The sequence below is a fragment of the Lemur catta genome, chromosome 2, assembly GCF_020740605.2.
Source record: "Lemur catta isolate mLemCat1 chromosome 2, mLemCat1.pri, whole genome shotgun sequence".
Classification (NCBI taxonomy): Eukaryota; Metazoa; Chordata; class Mammalia; order Primates; family Lemuridae; genus Lemur; species Lemur catta.
In genome coordinates, this window is record NC_059129.1 from 6,498,048 (window position 1) to 6,519,378 (window position 21,331).

General features: G+C 42.4%; 1 protein-coding gene across 2 annotated transcripts in view; it reads right to left on the reverse strand.

The window, feature by feature from the left end:
* The window catches only part of USP7 (ubiquitin specific peptidase 7), a 58,749-nt gene that overhangs the window by 24,488 nt on the left and 12,930 nt on the right, over positions 1–21,331 (reverse strand). Inside the window, exons 1-3 of one of the 2 annotated variants that reach the window (XM_045542560.1) lie at positions 7,703–7,807; positions 6,810–6,983; positions 2,208–2,406 (exon numbers count right to left, since the gene is read on the reverse strand). In XM_045542560.1, coding sequence (XP_045398516.1) covers positions 2,208–2,293 — 86 coding nt within the window. In that variant the 5' untranslated portion in view covers positions 2,294–2,406; positions 6,810–6,983; positions 7,703–7,807. Of the gene's footprint in view, positions 1–2,207; positions 2,407–6,809; positions 6,984–7,702; positions 7,808–21,331 lie in introns of those variants that run through there. The other variant, XM_045542559.1, reaches the window with a different exon arrangement.

A 21,331-nucleotide genomic window follows, 5' to 3' on the forward strand; every position in this document is an offset into this window, starting at 1 on the left:
CCAACAATCTAAGCCTTAGTGCACACTTTTAACTGATGTTTATACACTTTTAAAGACACTACAAACGAGCACACCAAAATTCCCATTCGTGTCTTCCCTCGCTCTCCTTTTGGGCTGAGGGGAAGGGGAGTGAAGGTGAGATGGGAGCATATTTATCTCGAATAGTGTTTGGGGGATGCCCCAATGTAGTCTGTAGTGATTTACCCATGGTTTTAATTTTTAAAAGCTTGAAGCCAAATTTTTCATTGTATCTATACAAGTTTCTGAGTTATGAATACTGACTGTAGATTTGAAAACAGCAAAGAAAGAGTGGACAAATAGTGATCCTCAGTTCTGATAAAGGTGTCACTTCTCAGCATCACTTCTGCTCCTGGCACTCACAGGTACTGTGCCTCTCAAGTGCTCTTGGAATGCCCTCCTTTAAACGCTGGGGAAGGGTCAGCACCAAAACATGGGCTTGTGGGCAGGGCTGCACCAGGGGACCTCTACTAACTCACAGCTGTGCTGTCCTGCCCAGGCATGGTGGAATCCGCTGGCGAGCTGAAATTCATCGAGCATGGGCCCCAAACTACAACCACCGGAGTACTACCATACATGCATTCTAGCATGGGTAGACCACAAAAGAGACTTGGGATCAATGCTTAAAAACCAAACTTACATCACTTTAAAGCCGATTAAAGTAATGGTTTGCAATTAAAGTAGGGCTTTATTTAAAACATGTTACTACTGAACTCAAAGTTTGAGACTTTTGAACAGTGTCATTTGTTGCTTGCTCGGGATACTTATACTACACTGTTTTTTTTTGTGGTTTTGTTTTTGTTTTGTTTGAGACAAAGTCTCGCTCTATTGCCCAAGCTAGAGTGTTCTGGGGTTAGCCTAGCTCAAAGCAACCTCAAACTCTTGGGCTCAAGGGTTCCTGCTGCCTTAGCCTCCCAAGTAGCTGGGACTACAGGCACATGCCACCACACCCGGCTAATTTTTTCTATTTTTAGGAGAGATGGGGTCTTGCTCTTGCTCAGGCTGGTCTCGAACTCCTGACCTCAAGGGATCCTGCCCCCTCGGCCTCCCAGAGTGCTAGGATTACACGCATGAGCCACCTCGCCTGGCCTACACTGGGTATGAACAGCTCACTTTGTCCGAGCTACAGTTGAGGCCAACATTGTCTATTAGGCTAAAATAATTCTAGCCCTAATAATCATTGGATTATACCACATTTTGATCAGAAAAAAAAACTTTATCCTATAAACAGGTCCTGGCTGCATAATAAAAATGGCTTGATACTTCTTAAACATTAAAAGAAAATGAGTTTTATTCCCTGGGGGCATTTACAGAACAGCCAGAGCCATCATCCTTTTGAGAACATTTTTATTGAGGGCTCTGAAGGGCCACTCTCTGGGGGTGGCAGGAGACTAGGACATATGTGGTCCAGATGAGCAGCTTCTCCTGGCTCTTCCATGTAGACAGAGTTACAAAGTGATTTACACTCCCCTCAAACAATCTGTCAACTGGGCTTTTGACAAAAGTCAAACAGTTAACAGTTACTGTTACTGATTATGAGGTGATTCATAAATGTTTGAGAATGATTCAATAGGTATAAAGTTTGAAATACTTATGAAAATGTGACGATTAATCTTTGCTTTGATCTAAAGAGGGATCAAGATTTTTCTCAATATTAAGAAATTATATAATATACCTTTGTATCATCTAATACTGTATAATATATCTCCCTTTAAGAAATTACAAGAATTTTTAAATGTTCCTAAAGCCAGAGGCCCATGTTGTAAATCCCTCAAAGAATGCTTTTTTTTGTACTTACTGAGTGACCCGTAGGAAATGGGTATCACACAATGAAAAGGATGTCTGACCCGGACAACTACAATTTCCCCCTTAGGCAGCTGTCACTGGTAGATAAGAATTGAGCCTGGCAGCTCAATGGTCAACTGCTCCAGACGGGCCCTGATTCCATGGGCTGGTAGAGTCTAACATACAATCTTTAGTTTCTTATTTGCCAGACAAAAATATACTTTTCTTGTTTGGATCTTATACATACCAGCGGGAAACACCTAATCTAATTTGAAATCAAAGGGCTATACAGAGGCAGCAAGACAGTTTAAAATGGAATTTGAGTTAGGCTGATCAAATTTGGCTTCTAATAATATAATACAACTATTCGTGAATTTGTAGTTGCATCATTTAAACGGTCTTACGTGGAATCAGATTCTGCATTGCACTGTAGAAAGAATCCCACGCTTTTTTGGTGTGGTCTGTCTGGATAAAAGCGTGGCATCACCATAATCTTCCATGGCAGATTTCGCACAAAACATGGAGGGCTAAGGACCGACTCACTCAGTCTGCTGAAGCGCTCGACAGTGAACTGAAAGGTTGCCTCGGAGCGCCAACTGGTGTCTGCAAGAAAACACGCCATCGATCAGAGCCCAGGCATCCACAGAAAGCACTAGCATAAACTAGAATAAATTGTTACACACAATCCTTATCTAGCTACTAAAAATCCTAACTCTTTGGGAAAATTGGTTCCAATTTAATAAAAGCTTAAAAATGTGAAATGACATATAGTTTCGGAATGAATGAATCCTTCCTTATTAAATCCAAAACTCAGAGGGCTAAGGACACACGCCTGGCCTTTCCCTTCAGACTTTGGTGTGGTAAGAATGTCTACTAAATCCTAATCCCCAAGTAATCCTGAGCACCGAGTGAGTGGGGAGACTTGGGGAGCGGGAACGAAGCGGCTCACACATGTGTTTAAGGACAGTACACGTGGAGGGTAAGGCTGGTGACTCCGCCTGAGTCCAGAGGGGAAGTGCGGGGGCGGTGAATGCGCACTCCGGGGCGGGTGGGGACAGCCACTCGCCACCGGGAAGTGCGGCGCTGCTTAGAGGCAAGAAGATGCCTACTAGTCACCATAAAAACAGTGTTAACTTCATTAGCTCACAACTGTTGCAAAATACCAGAAGAAAGGAGCTGGTATCCTATTCCACATGAGTAGTATAAATTGTTCCATGTTAATAAGGCGAAAGGCAGATTTAAGAAATTAAGGTTTCTGCCAATACAGTGCCTCTTAGCTGAGGTTCAAATGAAGGTCTCGGTTTTAAAATTCCACCTTTTACTGAGGATGGCGACTACTCATTTTCAAGTGGCTACAGGTCAAACAGCTTTGATAAGCCTGGTATGTCTCAGTGTTTGCTTCTCAAACGACTCCTGTGAAGGAACAGCCCTCCCATAGGCACCCCATCAGTCCGTTACTGACCAACACTTTCACAAAACGTAGTAAAACTGCCGCAGCAAGGTTGGACTGCTGCGGAAGCTGGTGAATGCTTTCTTTCACTTTCTGTACCGGTCTCACTGCAGACCGGGAACAGGTCACTGGCCATCAGGAGACCAGGGCCACAGTGCCAGGCCATGTTCTCAGAGTCATAAGCAGTCCCTAAAAGGCCGTTCCTGGCTTAGAATCAGATGCTATTTTGACATCTCTGACCCCTCAGTCTCCCACGGCACCAAATGAGAGACTTGCAGGCTTGGGTGACAAGCATGTTAATAACACACTCTCATCCTTCATCCTCAGACCCCTAAAGGCAGTCACGATGGGATCCAACAATCCTTCAGACTTCAGAGTTCACTAACAACTGAGTTCTCAATATCAGCCACTTACTTAATAGTGTACTGAAATTGCTGGAAGTTTGCCACTGAGTTTGCTCTTAAGAAAACATGTCCATCAGTCCTCACCAGAGGGTAGTATTCTTTGCCAACTCAAGAAAAATCAAAAGTATGCATGACGGTTAGTGCTTTTACCTTCTTCACACGCTCTTCATCCCACATTCTTTCATTCCACATCACCCTGCCCAGAGCTTTACAGCAGAGGCACTTCAGAAAGAAGAGCAGCTGAAAGAGGTGAGTCTCAGCTAAGAGGTTTATTCATTCAAGCCTCTTCAGTGCTAGGTGTTACCCTAGTCCCTTTGTGAGATAAAAGTCTACTAAAAGGCAAGAAACTTGTTCAAGATGATGATGTCGAGAATGGCTCAGGAGAAAAGTTTTGCCTTGTGCTTTTATAGGGGCAAAGCACAACTGAGCAGCACTTCAGTCCTATAAGGTAGACAAGGCAGATGCAACTTAATGTCTACTTTTTAGGTGAGGAAACTGAGGCTCACTGAGGTTAAATGTCTTACGAAGTGACAAAAGTGGATTTGTTGAGACACTAAGCACAGTGACCCTGCCCTCCAGTTTTTGAAATGCCACTTCTGTAGTGTAATATAATTCTCTACAAGACGCAGAGCAGCACAGCATATACACAGAACTGTACAGAAAAACCAGCTGAGGACTGTAGAAGTTCTATGTCAGGAGGTTACCCCTCTCTTCTAACTCATCTATTTTATATAATTCAGCTCTTTGCAGGATTAGATTTTATAAACACAAAATCAAGACATACTATAAAGGCTCTTTTGTTCTTCTACCTTACACTTTAGTAAAGTTCCTTAAGTATTCTTTGAATATTGAACAGACCCAAGCAAGGCTGAAACGCATCATGGCATGTACGCTACTGGCCGGCCTGCCTCGCCGAAGTCACAGTGTACTCGTCTTTCTGCCTCTTTCTGGGCCGGACACACGGTGGTTAGTTCAGATTTGTTGAATTACATAACCAGATTTCTGCCTCACACTCAAAGCACATATCCTACAAAATAATTACCTTATGAATTCTGCTAATCAGGAAGTTTAGATGAGACTTCATGGGAATTAAAATTTCACCTCAGTGCCTCTAAACTCTTCATAATAGAATAATTGAAAATTGATATTAAATACCAAGGGTCAAGAGAGAAGGGCCTAGGACAAGACGTAGAATTGGAACCCATCATCAACGGATATGGCCGGCCTGACCGTCCTCCTAAGGAATTACATGAGACCGACCGATAAATGGGTGTTTGCCCAAGGAAATACTTACAATGGTACACGAGATCCTGCATAGTGGTTCTGCCATTTCCTATGGGTCTATAATTATAAACATTTTTAAAAATTAAAAGTGCATTGGGGATTATGAAGGATACCCCGTACCCTGCAGAGAGAGAAATCTAACTGGATGCCACTGGAGGGTTATTTCCTTGCTCCATCTTTTTGTTGTAAATGACATAAGTTTCTGCTAGCTGCCGTCACCACACACGCTCAGCCAGACTCTGTGATAACTCACCACCACCTTCCAGTCCTGTCCCCAACACCCATGAAGCAGCCACCGCAGTTATACAGCACGCAAAGCTCCCACTGTGCTCAGTCTTACTCCAGTCTCCTTTTCACAGGACAAAGGCCAATGGGAAGTACAGAAAGATACTTCGGATTCTAGAATCAGAAAGGTTAGCCTGAAATTTCCTGAAATGGTGCTATTGTGGTATTTTTATCAAACCTCAAATATTCATTCTAATACAGGTTTTTGCAAGTCCTAGTCAATACCCAGAAATTACTTGGGTTTCAAGAAGAACAACAATCTAAATCTATAACCATCTAGATCTTCAGCAGCCGCATATGCACCAAAATGTCCTTGGCCATCCATCTAAGGGAAAATGGTGAATGAGAAACTAAAATAAACATATACTAGATACGTGCTACTGTACCGTGTTAACAGAATTTTTAACAGCTCTCTTCCTCAACTATGCATATACCCACCTCTCTCTGTGTTGTTAGCTATTTAGACAAGCAGCCTCTCTGCACATCAATTTGTTGATAATATGGCTACACAACAAATTCTAATCCAGTGTTTCCCAGATTGTGTCCCAGTTTGAAATGTTTAAAGGACATTCAAGGAAACAGGTCCTGAAATCCAGAGTCTGTGGGGAATCATTAACAAAAAATCCTTTTGGAGAAGCAATGTATACTACGATACTGATAGCTCTGAGATGCACAACAGTCAATAAGTTGGCCTAACGTAGCACACCTCAAACTTCCCAGAATTCTGAACACTTCTCACAATGCACTTACACCCTGCAAAAGAGTGTCCCACCATACATATTGCAACTGAGAAAATGCTCCTTCGACTAAGACTTCTCCTAGAACGAGAAACATCTCCCTCCCTTGCCCTTTGCCCTCAAAGACATTATTCTCTTGGGTCTTTTAAAAGGCAACTAAAACTCCAAGCCAGGAAAAAGTGCTATTGAAGATTACTCTACATTCTCACATAATATGTTTTTTCCATTTATGAATTCACAACAGAGGCATTTCCACTTTTAGGCCCTATTGTTTAACACCATTATCTATTACCAATAATTTAGTAAAATTTGCCTCAACAGTAAGGGGATTTTGCCTACATTGTGCCCTCCCAACAGTGACTCTCAACTGAGGCGACTTAGCCTCCTACGGGACATTGGGCAATGTATAAAGACATTTTTGGTTGTTGTGACTGCAGGTCCAGAGTGGTGGCCAAGGGATGCTGGCATCCTATGATGTACGGGACAGCACCCCTCAACACACATCTTTGTTTCCTCCCCAAGCCCTCCCCCCTAATAAAAGAGCGGGGAAATGTGAGCATCCAATCGGTCTGTAGAAACAAGACTGGGAGTGCTCTGATTGGGTCGGGCCAATAACTGCTCCACAAGCGGCTATAAGTGATCCCAGACACACACCTGGCGCCTCAGACCTGACCAAGCCTTCCCAAATGCACTCTCTGAATCACTTTTGGCATCTCTGGTGTCTAAAATAAAACCACCAAAGCCCAACGACCAAAGAGACCACACCCACACCGTCGCCCTTCAGTCTACAGTGGAAAGCGCACTCCACAGGGAACAAAGCAGCGGGTGTAGACCACGCCTCTTTACCTTCCTCAGATATTGCCTCAGCCAGCTGCCAGGGGTAAACCGCACTGTGAGAGAACTCTCAACTACGGCTGCAGTTTCTCATGGAGGCTGAACTTTTGGCAGGAGGTCTGACAGCAGTCCTTCTGGTGGTGCAGCCCGTGACTGACGGTTTCTTTCAACTGCCCCGTTACTCCCCTGGGAAGGACACAACCCTCATGAGGATTGATGGACATGCTTTTTTGACAGAACATGGTTTCATATTACACTGCAAGATTCCAGGGGCTGCATAAAGCAATTACTGGCTGCTCTCTTCTCATAATTTCGACCTTGCGAATGTTTAGGTCACATAATCTGACAAATTATGAAGAAATAGTCTCCAAAAAAAGTGATTTCCTAGACAAAAATGTCCATGCATGTACATATGCATACGCTTTCTCAAAGAGAATCTATAGACCAACAGTTAGTGTGGGAGAATGAAGCCCAAAGCTTGAATCAGCTTTCACACCTATCAAGAGTGGGGAGGGGTTATCAGCTACAAATGACTGATATTCACACTACACTGAGAATGCAATGGAAGTATCTTGCTGCAAGCAAAAGGGAAAGGAGAGTAAGATATGCTGTTGTTCTGAATCCTAACATGGCTGGAGAACTGCAGGCATGAGTGAATACACACATATTACAAACTTTTTTATTTAAACCGTCTTGCCTGGCCTAGGGAGAATCACTTACCTTGACATTTTGTAGGCAATCTTGAAACTCAAAACCCAAACAAGATCCTAAATTTTACTCAGATACAACTTCCTTAAAACTAGCTTCTCTTAAACTCAGAAGAACTCAAGGAAAAAATATGGACCTGAATCTGCATTTGTGACAGCTTTCCGCCCGCTGCAGGTAAGCAATGCGCAGGTACTCACCGTCCTCCATGTCTTCCTCTGTATTGTTATGCCCATCGCTCAGGGCCACGTTCCCGTTGATAACAGGGTTTTGAGTAATTCTCGGTGGGTCATCTGTATCTCCAGCTTTAAAGAAAAAAAAAAAAGAAATTCCATGGATTTTACCTTCATGGCTTGAATCAAACACACAAAAATATACTTTTCATGATGTTTAGCCACTAATAAATTCCAAATGTATCACAATAAAAATTCATCCTACATCAAAAAGCATTTACTAATATATTTAGCAAATACAAACTTTGTTGCTTTAAAAATGTTAAATGGAATTTGAACTCATGCTATAGCACACTATAATCTTGATTCATTTGCAATACTTGATTATTCTGCACAAAATTTTTATGTAAAGAAATTTTTTACATAGCTCTTATTCTATAATAGCTACCCAGATTAAATTTAAGAACCTTTATATAATTGATACAGAACACTTTGCAATAGGTTTCCTAGAAATTAAAACTCAATCCTACAGATAATTTTGATGAAAAGGGTTATTAATCCTATGCAAGTGATATACACTAGAAAAAAATTTTAAACTTTTATGGACGCAGGCCATGGAAAACATCAAATTGTCATCCTCAAAGTATCACCGGACAATTAAGGTGTATATATATAAAGTATCTGGAAAGTATTCAGACAAGAATAGAATGGTTTTGTCATTTTAAATGGTTGCTAAAGTCTGGCATAAAAAAACACATGTAACAGAAGCTTTAAGCAATGACTGGCAAATGAGGTATATAAACTTCAATTTTCTCTAAAGCTGACCCAGGTCCATAGAAAAAGTATGGAAATACTTTAGGGGCTAAGTAGGTTCATATTTCCCATTTAAATCCACTCATTCTTGCACGTGGCAGAACAGCTCATTGCAACTCAGGCTGGCCCTGTGCTGCCTCCACACTCGGCACGCCCTCGTGCATCAGACTCTCCAATAGAAACTAAAAGGCTCTCGTGTGAAAGCAGGACACAGGCTTTTTCAAACAGCGAGGTAGGTGTTTGACTGGCCTGCTGATTTCAGAGACTTTTTGCCATTCAGACCAGCAGTCGGTTTGATTCAGCACCATGGACAGCGCCATCCCCGTCAGGCAATTTCCAAAACCCCAACTATTGGGTTACATCATAAACCTCTCCAAGTATTTTCTGAATAAAATTGTGCTTCCCCCTTCCCCCAAAGCATCTCAAAACACAACACTCAAAATACCAAGAAACAGATACTGTCACACAAACATTTAAGATTAAAGCATTTACGATCACTTTCATTCATCACGTTCTCTTAATATATACACTTAATGATGTGTTAAAAGCTATTTCTAAAAACAACTGTACATAAACTTTTAAATGGGTCCCTTGACCACTATGGCCTGACAGAAAAACTGAGAGTGGAGGTTAAGGAAAGGAACTCAGATGTATTATATACAAGACACAGGAGAGAAAGATTATTCTTGCTGGTTCTTAACTAGCTCAAATTCTCTAAATAAAACACATGTGCTAAAAAGGCAAGGATGTCGGGTACTCTGAAATGTCTTTCAGCCACATCTATCCTCCTAAAAACTACATCATGTCATCATTTAAGAAGTTTTATGGAGGAAAAAACCCTATGAAGACCTGTCAAATAAATTATGGCACATTCCAACAATGGAATGGGGACCTTACCTAAGACATGTTTAGTTAAAAACACATAACAAGCAATATGTATCACATGCAACTTTTGTTGTAAAGAGGGACAGTAAATATAAATATATAAATTCCTATTTCCTTTACGAAATTCAAAAGGTGTGCACAGAAACACTAGGAGGATATAGAAGAACCTATTAAGAGGTTCTGTAGAAGCAGCAGTTTGTTGAAGTATACTTGGTACTATCCTACTATTACACAATTGCTTTAAAACATTGTTTATGATGTGCAAGTAGAAAAATAACAGGTCGTTATCTGTACACAAAACATCACTTCTAAAATTCAAATATGTAAATGTAAGCAGTCTAAACAATGGCAGAACTGTAGAATTCTAAAAGTGATCTGTAATTCTGAAATACAGGTTATGGTTTCATGAGGTCCAGTGAAATCAGACTGGGATTCAAGTGAATTCAGATTACAGGTCAAGGAAGGGTTTCTTTGGGTGACTTGAGATAGAGTGCTCTTTCACCACATGGGATTAATAAAAATCATGACCAATTCAAGAGATCTATGGCTCACCATTCTTAACACCCTAACAGGTGGGGGATATAAGTAGGTCCCAACCCAGGTTTTCAGCAATAGGATTAACTGCAATGTGATGACTGGAAAAGTCTAATACTTTATCATACCGTTCTACTTAATTAAGCCAGGGCTTCTCTGCAGTTGGTCCCTATAAAGCAAACCAAGTAGAGTCTATGGTTGAATCAGAATTTCTTGAACAATACCCCATCTTTTACACCCAAATTAGCATTCATGTTGGTTTGGCCAATTTGCCCCTTTCCACCCCTGACCGGCCCAGAGAAAGTGACAAGAGCAGTGACCACGAAACGGCAAAAGGTCGCTGGTTGGTGCACCGTGCCCGCGAGGAACATAGCCTGGCCAACAACAGGCCCCATGAAGCCCCCAACCACCTGCCCAGGCAATTCCAGGCTAGCTCCTATTGGGCTATATACCCAAATTCAATGTTACTCAGAAATTAGATAGTTCTGCAAGAGGATTAAAAAATTTATTTAAAATGAGGCAAATCCCTGGACCAGATAAATGATGAAAGTACCTGATAGCCACAAAAAATTCGTACTAGGCTTCTAACCTAAACAAAAAGACTGCCTTCTTTCATCATCAGACAGATGTGCCAGATTGGCATGGACATATTTACTGCTATATGAAAGTTGTCTCCCTAAATTTTGTCTCTCCTAGCTGGAATTTTGTTAAGACGTGGTGACCAAACAGGAACTACAGCATTTTCCCCCCTTTGTTTCCAAGAGACAGGGTTTCACTCTGTCCCTAGGCTGGAGTGCAGAGGCCCCATCACAGCTCGCTGCAACCTCAAACTCCCCGGCTCAGGCAATGCCCTCGCCTCGGCCTCCTGAAGCGCTCGATGACAGGCGTGAGCCACTGCGCCCAGCCAGGAGTAATTTCGACACACAAATATCCCAAGTAAGATTTGGGACACGTTTGTCAAACACCAATGATAATGTGTAATGCCTCAAGCAGACAATTCCTTGATATATGAAATGTCTGTTAGGAAAAAATAAAGCCATTACCATTCCAAAAATACATATCAGACACAGAAGTATAACAGAAGACAGTTCCTATCCCTCATGATTGGAAGCATTTTGCCCATAAATCTTGTGACAACTATCAGAGGCACAATTTTACATGTTACTAAATAATAGGCACAAAGTATCTACTTTCTGGAAACACACAATAAGCTCCCTTGGCGAGTCGTGAGGTCTATGTTCCCTTTTCTTTTACTGAGGGTGCCCATGCTTACATTCAGCTTCATACCCATTGACTTCCATCTGTGATGTCATAACACGGAACTACTATCCCATCAAAGAACACTTGCTAACTACCATGGAAATCAGGTAGCACTAATTTAGCACCCGAATCTCACCTCTGGGTGAGAGGAATCATAAAAAAACAGAATTCCAATTTGTTGCCTTGGACATTTTCTGTCACTTAAGAATCATTTATCAAACCTCCCCTGAAAAGATGGCGAGAGGTGGGGGGACACACCAAACACCACAGTAAGACCTCACAGCCTTCAAACCCACAGTCCGTGTGCTGCCACCAGGTGGTGCCTGGGCCACAAAGATCCAGCTCAGCCTCAAATGCACAGGCGTCTCCATTCAGCCCTACAGAGTCCTCCTACTAGTGATGACAACCTAGTGACCAAAACTACAGCCCCGTTACAACAGCAGAATACACAGAACACAAGGGTCAACTCTTAGTCCCTGAATTGGCCAAATGGGCCTGAGAGCACATCTTAATCCCCAACACCGCCAGTTCACTCTGAATTCCAACTCAAAACCCCTCTGGCTTCTGCTTGGTCCTTCCTTGTCCTGTCTCCTCTCCCCCCAACGTTGAACTCATTTAAACTCGTCCCCAAGGTTGAACTCATTTAAAAACATTACCTTAAACAGAGGTTACCAACATAACTTAGAAAATGATATCTTTCTACACATAAAATTTTAGACTAATACTATTTTTTGATTTGTGATCCCAAATATATTTTGGGACAGTTTAGAAATGTTGGTATTGGTTATCTAAACCCATCACTAGCATAAGGAACCCTATGTGAAATCCCGAATCACCTTCTCGCCCAAGCCTGTGGTTCCCAGCCATGTCTGCATGGCCCTGCAGTGGAGTCTGCCGGGGGCCAGGAGGGGGAGGTTCTCTCACCCAATCAGTGACTACATAGAATCTCCAGGAACTCTACACCTCAGCATTCTTTTCTCTTTTTCTAAAGCATCACATAAAATTCTTGTCTTTAGAACCAGAAACAGACTCGAGCAACCTCATCAATTTAGATAAGCCAAAGCAGTCCAGGAACAGAACGAGGATGTTAATGGGAAAATCTCAAAAAGTCGCCTCAGGTTGGCTTCACAGTAATGTACGATGCTCAGTTTCTTCGTTGTGACAAACACACCCTGGTGATATACATTCTTAACAATTAGGGGAGCTGGGTGAGGGGTACATGGGAACTCTTTGTACTAACTTTGCAACTTTTCTATATATCTAAAATTACTCCAAAATTAAAAATTAATTTTTTTCAGTTTGACAAATGTATTGGTATTTCAGCAAAAACATTGATCTTGGTCATTTATCTCTCCTATATTGCCACCCTTAGGTTAATATTTCATTTGGGTCAAGAAAAGAATATGTAGGCAAGGGATACTAATTTTAACAGACAGTAAAATGGACAAAAATGGATTATTTGCCTATATTAAGTTAAATTCATGTACTTGACAAAATTAAATCACGTAAGAACTAATAGTTCTATATACACTTCCACTGTTTTACTTGGGGCTTATTCTAAACTTAAAAGCAAGTGAACAAAGTGTTAGGAATATACACAGGCTGCTTCTCTGGACTTACTACCTACTAAAAGAGCTCAATTAGTGTAGTGTTACCACCAATAAAATAGACTGAAGCTACCTCCAAATTAAACATGCAGAAGTAAAAACTAATTTTTAAAATGCAAATTTTATTTTAGAAAGCCCTCTGAAGCCTAAGAAGCAGGGAAAATGACTGATATCAACTTAAAAATGAAAATGCCAGCATTATGCATCCACCTGGACATGGCTTAAATTCTCAAGCAATTAAAGGTAGGAAAAAAACACAGCTTGATAGCTTAAAACACTGAAGGTTTCCCACACAGATGCCAGGGGCAAGTATACAAAAACAGAGTTGTTCAGGACAGACCAGCCAGGTTAGAGAGACCACCCAGGTTGGAGAGCTTACATCTGTGCTGGAATGGGAGTAACAGAGAAAACATTCAACACGTGAGAAGAATCTAAAATTTGCTTCAAGTATTTCATGAATCAATAATCCAATTTACTGAAGCCGTAGTATGTGCCAGGTCCAGTACAACCATTCTCGGGTAATATTCACAGGCCCTGGGGTACAGTGGGGTAGGATTTCTCCCCTTTTATTGACGGACGGAGAGCTCGAACAGATTTGGCTACAACAGATTATGTCACCAGACCAGGGTCAAGACTGGATGGGTAAGGGGCACTGCCACAGGAGACACTAGGTAGGAAGGATGGAGGAAAAAAATCCTGAGCAAACAGGCATGATACTCTGCGAAGGCAGTAGTTGTTTTTAAAAAGATGCCCAAATAACCTGTACTCCTCCTACTGATCTGATTATAAACTTTTCTTCATGAAACTGAGATAACTCTAGGTTCACAAAGAGTTTTAAGAAAAAATACAGCTGGCCCTCCATATCCTCGGGCTCTGAATCCATGGATTCAATCATCCACGCATCGACAATATTTAAGAAAAAAGGTGTAGTGAATGTATACAGACTTCTTTCCTTACTGTTATTCCCTAAACAACACAACTATTTACACAGCATTTACATAGTATTAGGCATTATAACCTAGATATAATTTAAAGTATATGGCAAGATGTATACAGGTTATATGCAAATATTACACCACTTTATAAGGGACTTGAGTATCTGTGGGATTTGCTATGGGGGGTCCTGGACCAATCCCCCACAAATACAAAGGGATGACTGTGCAGGGATCACGTACCCTTTCCCTAGTTTCTCCTTATAGCAGCACCATCTTGCAAAACCACAATATACAGTATCACAAACAGGATCCTGATATTGACATAATCCACCAATCAATCCTATTAAGATTTCTCCATATTTACTTGTTCTCATTTGTGTGTTTAAGCTCTGGGCAATTTTATTACACGTGTAAGTTTGTGTCCACTGCTAGTCAAGACACTGAGTAGTTCCAACACCACAAGGATTCCTCCGGGTTCCCTTTCGTAACCACACCCACCTCCTTCAGTAGGGGAGCCCCCCCATAAGCCCTGGCAAACCCCATCAGTTCTCCATCTGTGTAACTGTCAAGAATGTTATATATTTGCTGCCGCTGGATACAGAAGTAAAAAATTAAAAAAAAAAATAAAGAATGTTATAAAGTGAACATACAGTAGGTGACAAGTTGTTCCTTTCTTATTGCTAAGTAGGATTTCATGGTAGGAAATGTATCACTGTTTGACCATTCACCTGCTGACATCTGGGTTGTTTTGAGATTGGGGATATTACGAATAAAGGTTTACAAGTCCTGGTTTTCTTCCTTTCTCTTTCTTTTAAGAGACAACATGGTCTTGCTCTGTGCAGTGGTGTCATCATAGCTCACTGCAACCTCAAACTCCTGGGCCTCCCAGTACCTCAGACTACAAGCACCATGCCAGCTAATTTTTCTGTTTTTCTGTAGAGATAGAGTCTTGCTATGTTGTCCAGGATGGTCTTGAACTCCTTACCTAAAGTGATCCTCCCACCTAGGCCTCCCCAAGTGCTGGGATTATAGGTGTGAACCACAGCACCCGGCCTATTTATTTTTTAATACCTGTAAATCGTTATGTCATGATTTATTCAACCATTCCCCTATACATGACTGTTACTAGTTTTTTTTGTTTTGTTTTGACCATTGTGAACGATGCTACCCTTCTGTCCCATGACTTCCATCCTGTTGCCTGTGGACCTTATCACCAGGTGTTTTCTCAAACACACCTGGCCTCTCCAAGTAGTTAGCCATGCTCTGTGCAATAGCAGCTATCAAGAACCACACCACCACCAAATGCCTCAACAGTCCCTCACCTGACCAACCAATCTCCTGCTGCACACACAGCACAGAACAGCTCCGGCTCTTCGACACAATGAGACAGAGATGTGCTAAGAACACCCATGAAGCTGGGCACCACCATCAGAGAGGGAGATGGGGGATACCAGTGGGATCAGGCAACCCAGGGCAGGAGGTAGGGCAGGAAGGGGAGCCGCGGTAACTGTGCCCCCTGCACCTGGAGGAAGAAGAGGGAGCCAGAGCATTCCCTAGGCATCCCCAGATGCTGGGGCAGTGGCAATCCAGAGATGGTGAGTGACATTCTTGAGAGCCAATTTCTGGATAGACCCAATTTCTAGTGTTGTGTGGAAAAGACCAGAAACTGGGGTGAGCCACAGTCCCCTCTGGGAGGGAGATTCTAAGGCAAAGCTAAAGCTGGGCCTCAGGTAAGTCCCTGGAATATACCCCGTCCTCAGATAGAACCTGGCGGTAATGAAGGGGCAGAGTTCTTAAAAGGACACAATAAGGTCAGGAATCACAGGTCAGAATTACTGCTGCTCCCACTTGAGGTCTAAAACACGGTCCTTTCTCCCAGAACCAGAGACCCGTGGCTGACCACCCCTCACAGCCACTGGGTGGAAAGAAGGTGCTGCCCAAGCAACAAGGACCCTGCTTGCCAACACACTTGTCACCCCAGTCACAAAGATGGTGCTACCCACGGGCCATGAGGGCACCCCAAAATACTTCCCAGCCCAAGTCCTTTGTGCCTGACTAGGTACCAGAAACATAGTGGAAGCAAACTAGGCCCTAAGTGGGAAACTTCAACTATGTTTCAGAAATAACCATTAAAGATCTTTCTGGCTGGGCATGGTGGCTCACGCCTGTAACTCCCAGCACTTTGGGAGGCTGACGCAGGACGATCACTTGAGACCTGGAGTTTGAGGTCAGCCTGAACAACATAGCGAGACCCCCATTTCTACAAAAAAAGAAGAAAAAAACCCACAAAAATTAGCCAGTGTGAGTCACACATCTGTAATCCCAGCTACTCAAGAGGCTGAGGTAGGAGGATCGCTTGAGCCCAGGAGTTTGAGGCTGCAGTGAGCTATGATGGGGCCACTGCACTCCAGCCTGGGTGACATAGTAAGACCCTGTCTCAAAAAAAGGTCTTTGCTAAGCAGCCATTACGATTACATTACCAAGGATTTCGCTCATCCACCAAAGGGTGGGACACCTTATTTTTTGGCAATTACGTTACCAACTCTGTCAAAGAGGACATTTTAATTACTCCATGCCCTAATACATTTCCTTTTCCAGGCAGGAAGGACTTGGGAGATAAAGGAATGCGTTTCCAGTTGGGCTGCTGGAGTGTAGTGCTACCCACGAGGACAGGGACCCAGCGGGCAAGGAAGTGGCAGGGACATAAGGGCAATAAAAGGAATGTGGTTCCAGCCATCGTTGGGCAGAGCCCACTCGCTTCTCTCAGGTCAACCAACTTGTCCGGTACCTTGTACATGCCACAAGCTGGGCTGGGCCCTGTGGTTCAGTAGGGAACTAGACAGACACCTCCCCTGGTCTCCTCTGCTTACTAGGGTGGAAGGAGCTGTCCCCTGGTGATAACTGCAATGGAGGGGACAGCAAAAGGTACCAGGCCACAGGGCTGGAACGTGTCACACTAGCCATGGAGGAAGAGACCTCTGGGCAGAGACCACAGAATGAAAAGCAGCCAGCTGTGCAGAAATTCTGCAGAAGCAAATTCTAAGTAGCGCAAACTACAACAGGAGTAGGAACAAGGGAAAGACAGAGAGGGAAGACAGACAGGGTCAAGGCCATGGAGGGCCATGAAGGACGTGGGACAGATTCTTTATTTCATTCTAACATGTTCCATCCCAGCTGGTGCCCCACAGATTGACGCAGAAGCCACCATGTCCTGGGAAGCACTGTGACACTCAGGGGTGAGTGTCATGCCTAACATTGTCAGACCTGAGACTGTCTCAGAACACGGGCCCCGTGCCACCCCACACCCATCTGGTCACAACAATCGCGTCTGTCCTGACTTACACATGCTGAGTCTCCTTGCAAGCTCCTCTGCTGTTCTGCAGGACATGGTGAGGGTTTTTTGGGTGGTTTTTTTTTTTTCTTTTCCTTACTACTCACCCCATCTCCCCAGTCATATTATTGAGAATAAAACTGTGGCTTAATCAATACAACAAATCTACAGTGTTTTGGTTTACCATTTTGTACCCTCTGGTTATGTGGCTATGTACATCCTGACAAGGCTGGCAGGAAACCCACTTGCAGGGGACAAGTCCTATCCATCCAAACTGGTGGTCTCTGCGCTGTGCCTGTGGGGGCCACTGAAGGCCACGGCCAGCACCCACCCAGGTAAAGGCAGTGGTGCCTGGAGGTTCAAAGTAGATCCACTGCATTCAAACTTGACAGTTTGCTCTGTACTGAAATAATCCTGATTTAAATTAGTTATATGAAAACAAAGCCACAAAGAAGGCTACATATAATTTATGTTCCTTAAATAAAACTATTTGTTTGGGGCTTACAGTTTGGTTTTATTATGTAAAAATCATCTGTTCCCTAGAGATCATCCTAACTACCAATCATGTCTGTCCACAAACACTGATGACTGGTTTTAACGCTGTGCTGGGCACTGAGGGGTGCCAAATACAGCACAACTAAAGACCTCATAATTACTTTTGCATTGCTTTTACTCGTAAGGTCTGTTTCACAAAAGAAATGGGGTTATCTCCTAAAGCGTGCTGCGTGATCTAAGTGCTGTAGGAAAGGAAGTCGTAGCATGTTTGCCAGGGACACAGCTTCTCGGAAGCTACAGGACAAAGGATGTGCGCCAACTAGATGAGTATTTGTAACACGTAACAGCCAAAGGACTAACATCTAGAATAAACAGAGTCCCTATAACTCAAGAAAAAACAATCCAACTACAAGAAAGGAGAAATTCGTAAGAAATACAAACGACAAATATGCTCAACTTCCCTAATTAACATGAGATACTATTTTTCATCTACCAGAGTAACAGTGAAAACTATTGGAAATGCCCATTGATACTGAGGGTCTAGCAATATGGGTGGTATCATAAAGAACATAAATCTTTATGCTCAAAGTTATTCCTCCCAAACCAGTATGTATCAAAATCAAAATGTCAAATATCCTTTCATTCATTTTGAAATGATTTTCAAAGGAAATTAGCATACATGCCCAAAGACATATACAAGCACTATTTCTTACACTGAGGTACAAGTTTAAGTTTCTGCAGGAAAACATTTTGGTGTTTTAAAAATTCAATTATCTGGCTGGGCCCGGTGGCTCACGCCTGTAATCCTAGCACTCTGGGAGGCCAAGGCAGGTGGATCACTCGAGGTCAGAAGTTCGATACCAGCCTGAGCAAGAGCGAGACCCCGACTCTAATAAAAAAAAAAAAAAAAAAAGAAAGAAATTAGCGGGCCAACTAAAAACATATAGAAAAAATTAGCCAGGCATGGTGGTGCATGCCTGTAGTCCCAGCTGCTCGGGAGGCTGAGGCAGAAGGCTTGCTTAAGCCCAGGAGTTTGAGGTTGCTGGGAGCTAGGCTGATGAGCTAGGCTGATGCACACTAGCCTGGGCAACAGAGTAAGACTCTGTCTTCCAAAAAAAAAAAAAAAATTCAATTATCTGCTAAATTTATTATTCTGCAATAATGTTCATTCTACAATGATCTCTTTAACAGGTGGCATGGGAAGAACTGGACATTGTAGGCTGGGGGGAAAAAAACTGATTAAACTAACCACCTTTTTACAAAAAATAACTTAGCACGAAATGTAAAGATGTAAGACTTTTAAAAGAAAATACAGAGGATAATCTTTCGCATGGGGTGGAGGGAAGCCTTCTTAGCCATAATACCAAAAATGAGACCAAAAAAATTTTGATAAACTATACTTTATTAAAATTAAAGGATTTTTTTGCTTCAGAAAGATGCTGCTAAGAGAATAAACAGGCAAATTAAAGACTGGAAGGAAACATTTGCAAATCACTATCTGACCAAGCACTTGTACCCCAAATACATAGAGTTCTCAAGATTCAACAGCAGGGAAAACTACCCAACTAAACCATCAGCAGAAGATTTTCCCAGCACTTCAAAGAAGACACACAGATGACAAACACCTACAGCAGTCTCTGACCACTGGCCTGCATCCCATCCCCACGCACAGGCAGATGCAGAGGTAGCCAGGACGTTGCTGGTTATTACCACTCAACCAACAAACAGAAGATTCTCACCTACAGAGCAAACAGCACAGGGGTTTTTACAACAATGCCGATGTCTGGGGCATGTTAACTCAATTTTTTTAATAACTCAGTGAATCAATATTTCCAAGTGAGCAATGAATGGTACTAGAAAAGATCCATTCAAAGTACAAGATAAACCAATGAATTTTAATGTAATAGAGTAAGAAAAGCTGACTGATATGGTTCAGATTCTGTTACAATTAACCTTTATTAAACTACCATTTGTTTCATAGTTGTATCAAATAGCCACAATTACCCGAGAAGGCTACTAAAATACTGTCCCCATTTCTAACTCCAAGACTGGATTTTCTTTATATTTTAACTAAAACTACACTGCAACTGAGTGAAAGCAGAAATAGTCTTCCATCAAACTGGACAATAAAGTTGCAAAAATGTAAGACAATGTCATTCCTCTCCCTTTAGATAATAATTATTTTCTATAAAAAGGTTATAGAAATTAAGACCAGTCTCAAGTAACTCACAGTAGATATAACCCAGCTAATCAAAAGCTCTTTGGGGTCTTAATTTTTACGAGTACAAACAGCAACCCGACATCAAAAGGTTGCCTTTTCCAGAGACACAACTGATGAGCAGATTTGTATGGTGCTGCCCCAGGAAGGTGGGAATGGCACGCCCCTCTCTGCAGAGTTCCCACTCCTGAGACACTCCTGTGCAATCTGCAATCTGCGGGGCGAAAGTAAGGGTGCAGCCATGTCCCCAGTTGCCTGGGGGTTCTCTGCCTTCTGGGCCTTTGACTTTGGGTGGAACAGTATCAGCTTCATCACTGCAGCAAAGGCTCATGCAGATGGTGTGCAGCTCAGCTTTGCTTATACCCTACCTTCCCTCGCAGACAGCATGCCCTATGGACCTCAGCTCCAGCACCAGACATGTAACCAACTCACACAGCTGTATCTGTCAAAATCCCTCTAATAAATCCCCTCATCTGTAATCATGTCCCAGCGGTTCTTGTACTGATGGAACAAACTGACACTGATTCCTCACATTCCCCATGACCACCAAGTTTGCTCAACTTAGTAGTGAAGCATATCTTAACAATAAAAAAGTTCAAGTCCCTTTAAAAACTACTGAGTAAAACCTGACACATTCATGGGAACCTGCACGTCTTTTGCAATCCAGTATACATCACAGTGAGTTTCTTCACACACGGATTACTGTTCTCCAATAAAAAGGAATGGGCCAGGCACAGTGGCTCAGGCCTGTAGTCCCAGCACTACAGGAGGCCAAGGCTGGGGAGGCTGAAGCAGAGGGATCGCTTGAGCCCAGGAGTTCGAGGTTACAGTCAGCTATGATCGAGCCAATGCACACCAGCCTGGGCAACAGTGCAAAACTCCGTCTCAAAAGAGTTTTTTTTTTTTTAAAAAGCAATAAATAAACGCTACAACATGGATGAATTTTGAGGCCTTCTGCTACACTATGTAAGAGCAGCCAGACTCAGAATAGGCAAATCCATAAAGATACATTAGTGTTTGCCAGGGCTGGGGGGAGATGGGGAATGACTGCTAATGGATACAAGGTTTCCTTTTGTGGGGATAAAAATGTTCTTAAATTGCATTCATAGTCACACAAATGTGAATATACCAAAACCACTAAATTTTATACTATAAATCAGTGAATTGTGGTATGTGAATTATATCTCAATGAAGTTATTTTTAAAATCATGGTGATTACTAGCACATTTTATCAATCAGTAAGGGCAGATGCAAATCTAATCATTTAATTATTACGAAACCAGGTAAAATTAAGGTTAATTGGAATTTTACATCATAGCACATTCCTGCCTGATTGAAACTAAAACATAAAAATGCAATGCTTTTGATTATTTGGTAGGAAGAAACTTTGGATCAAGGCATAAAGTCTAATGGTAAAGAACCACACAACAATGTAGTAATTACAACGAATGGATATGTCCAGGAAACCGAAAGGTGGCACCTCTATTTTCATCCACCCAGAACCTTTGCCTCTGGCACCCTCACCTTAGATTCCCTTCAATTTAAATCCTAACCAGCCCTGAAGGCCCACTGCAAGTA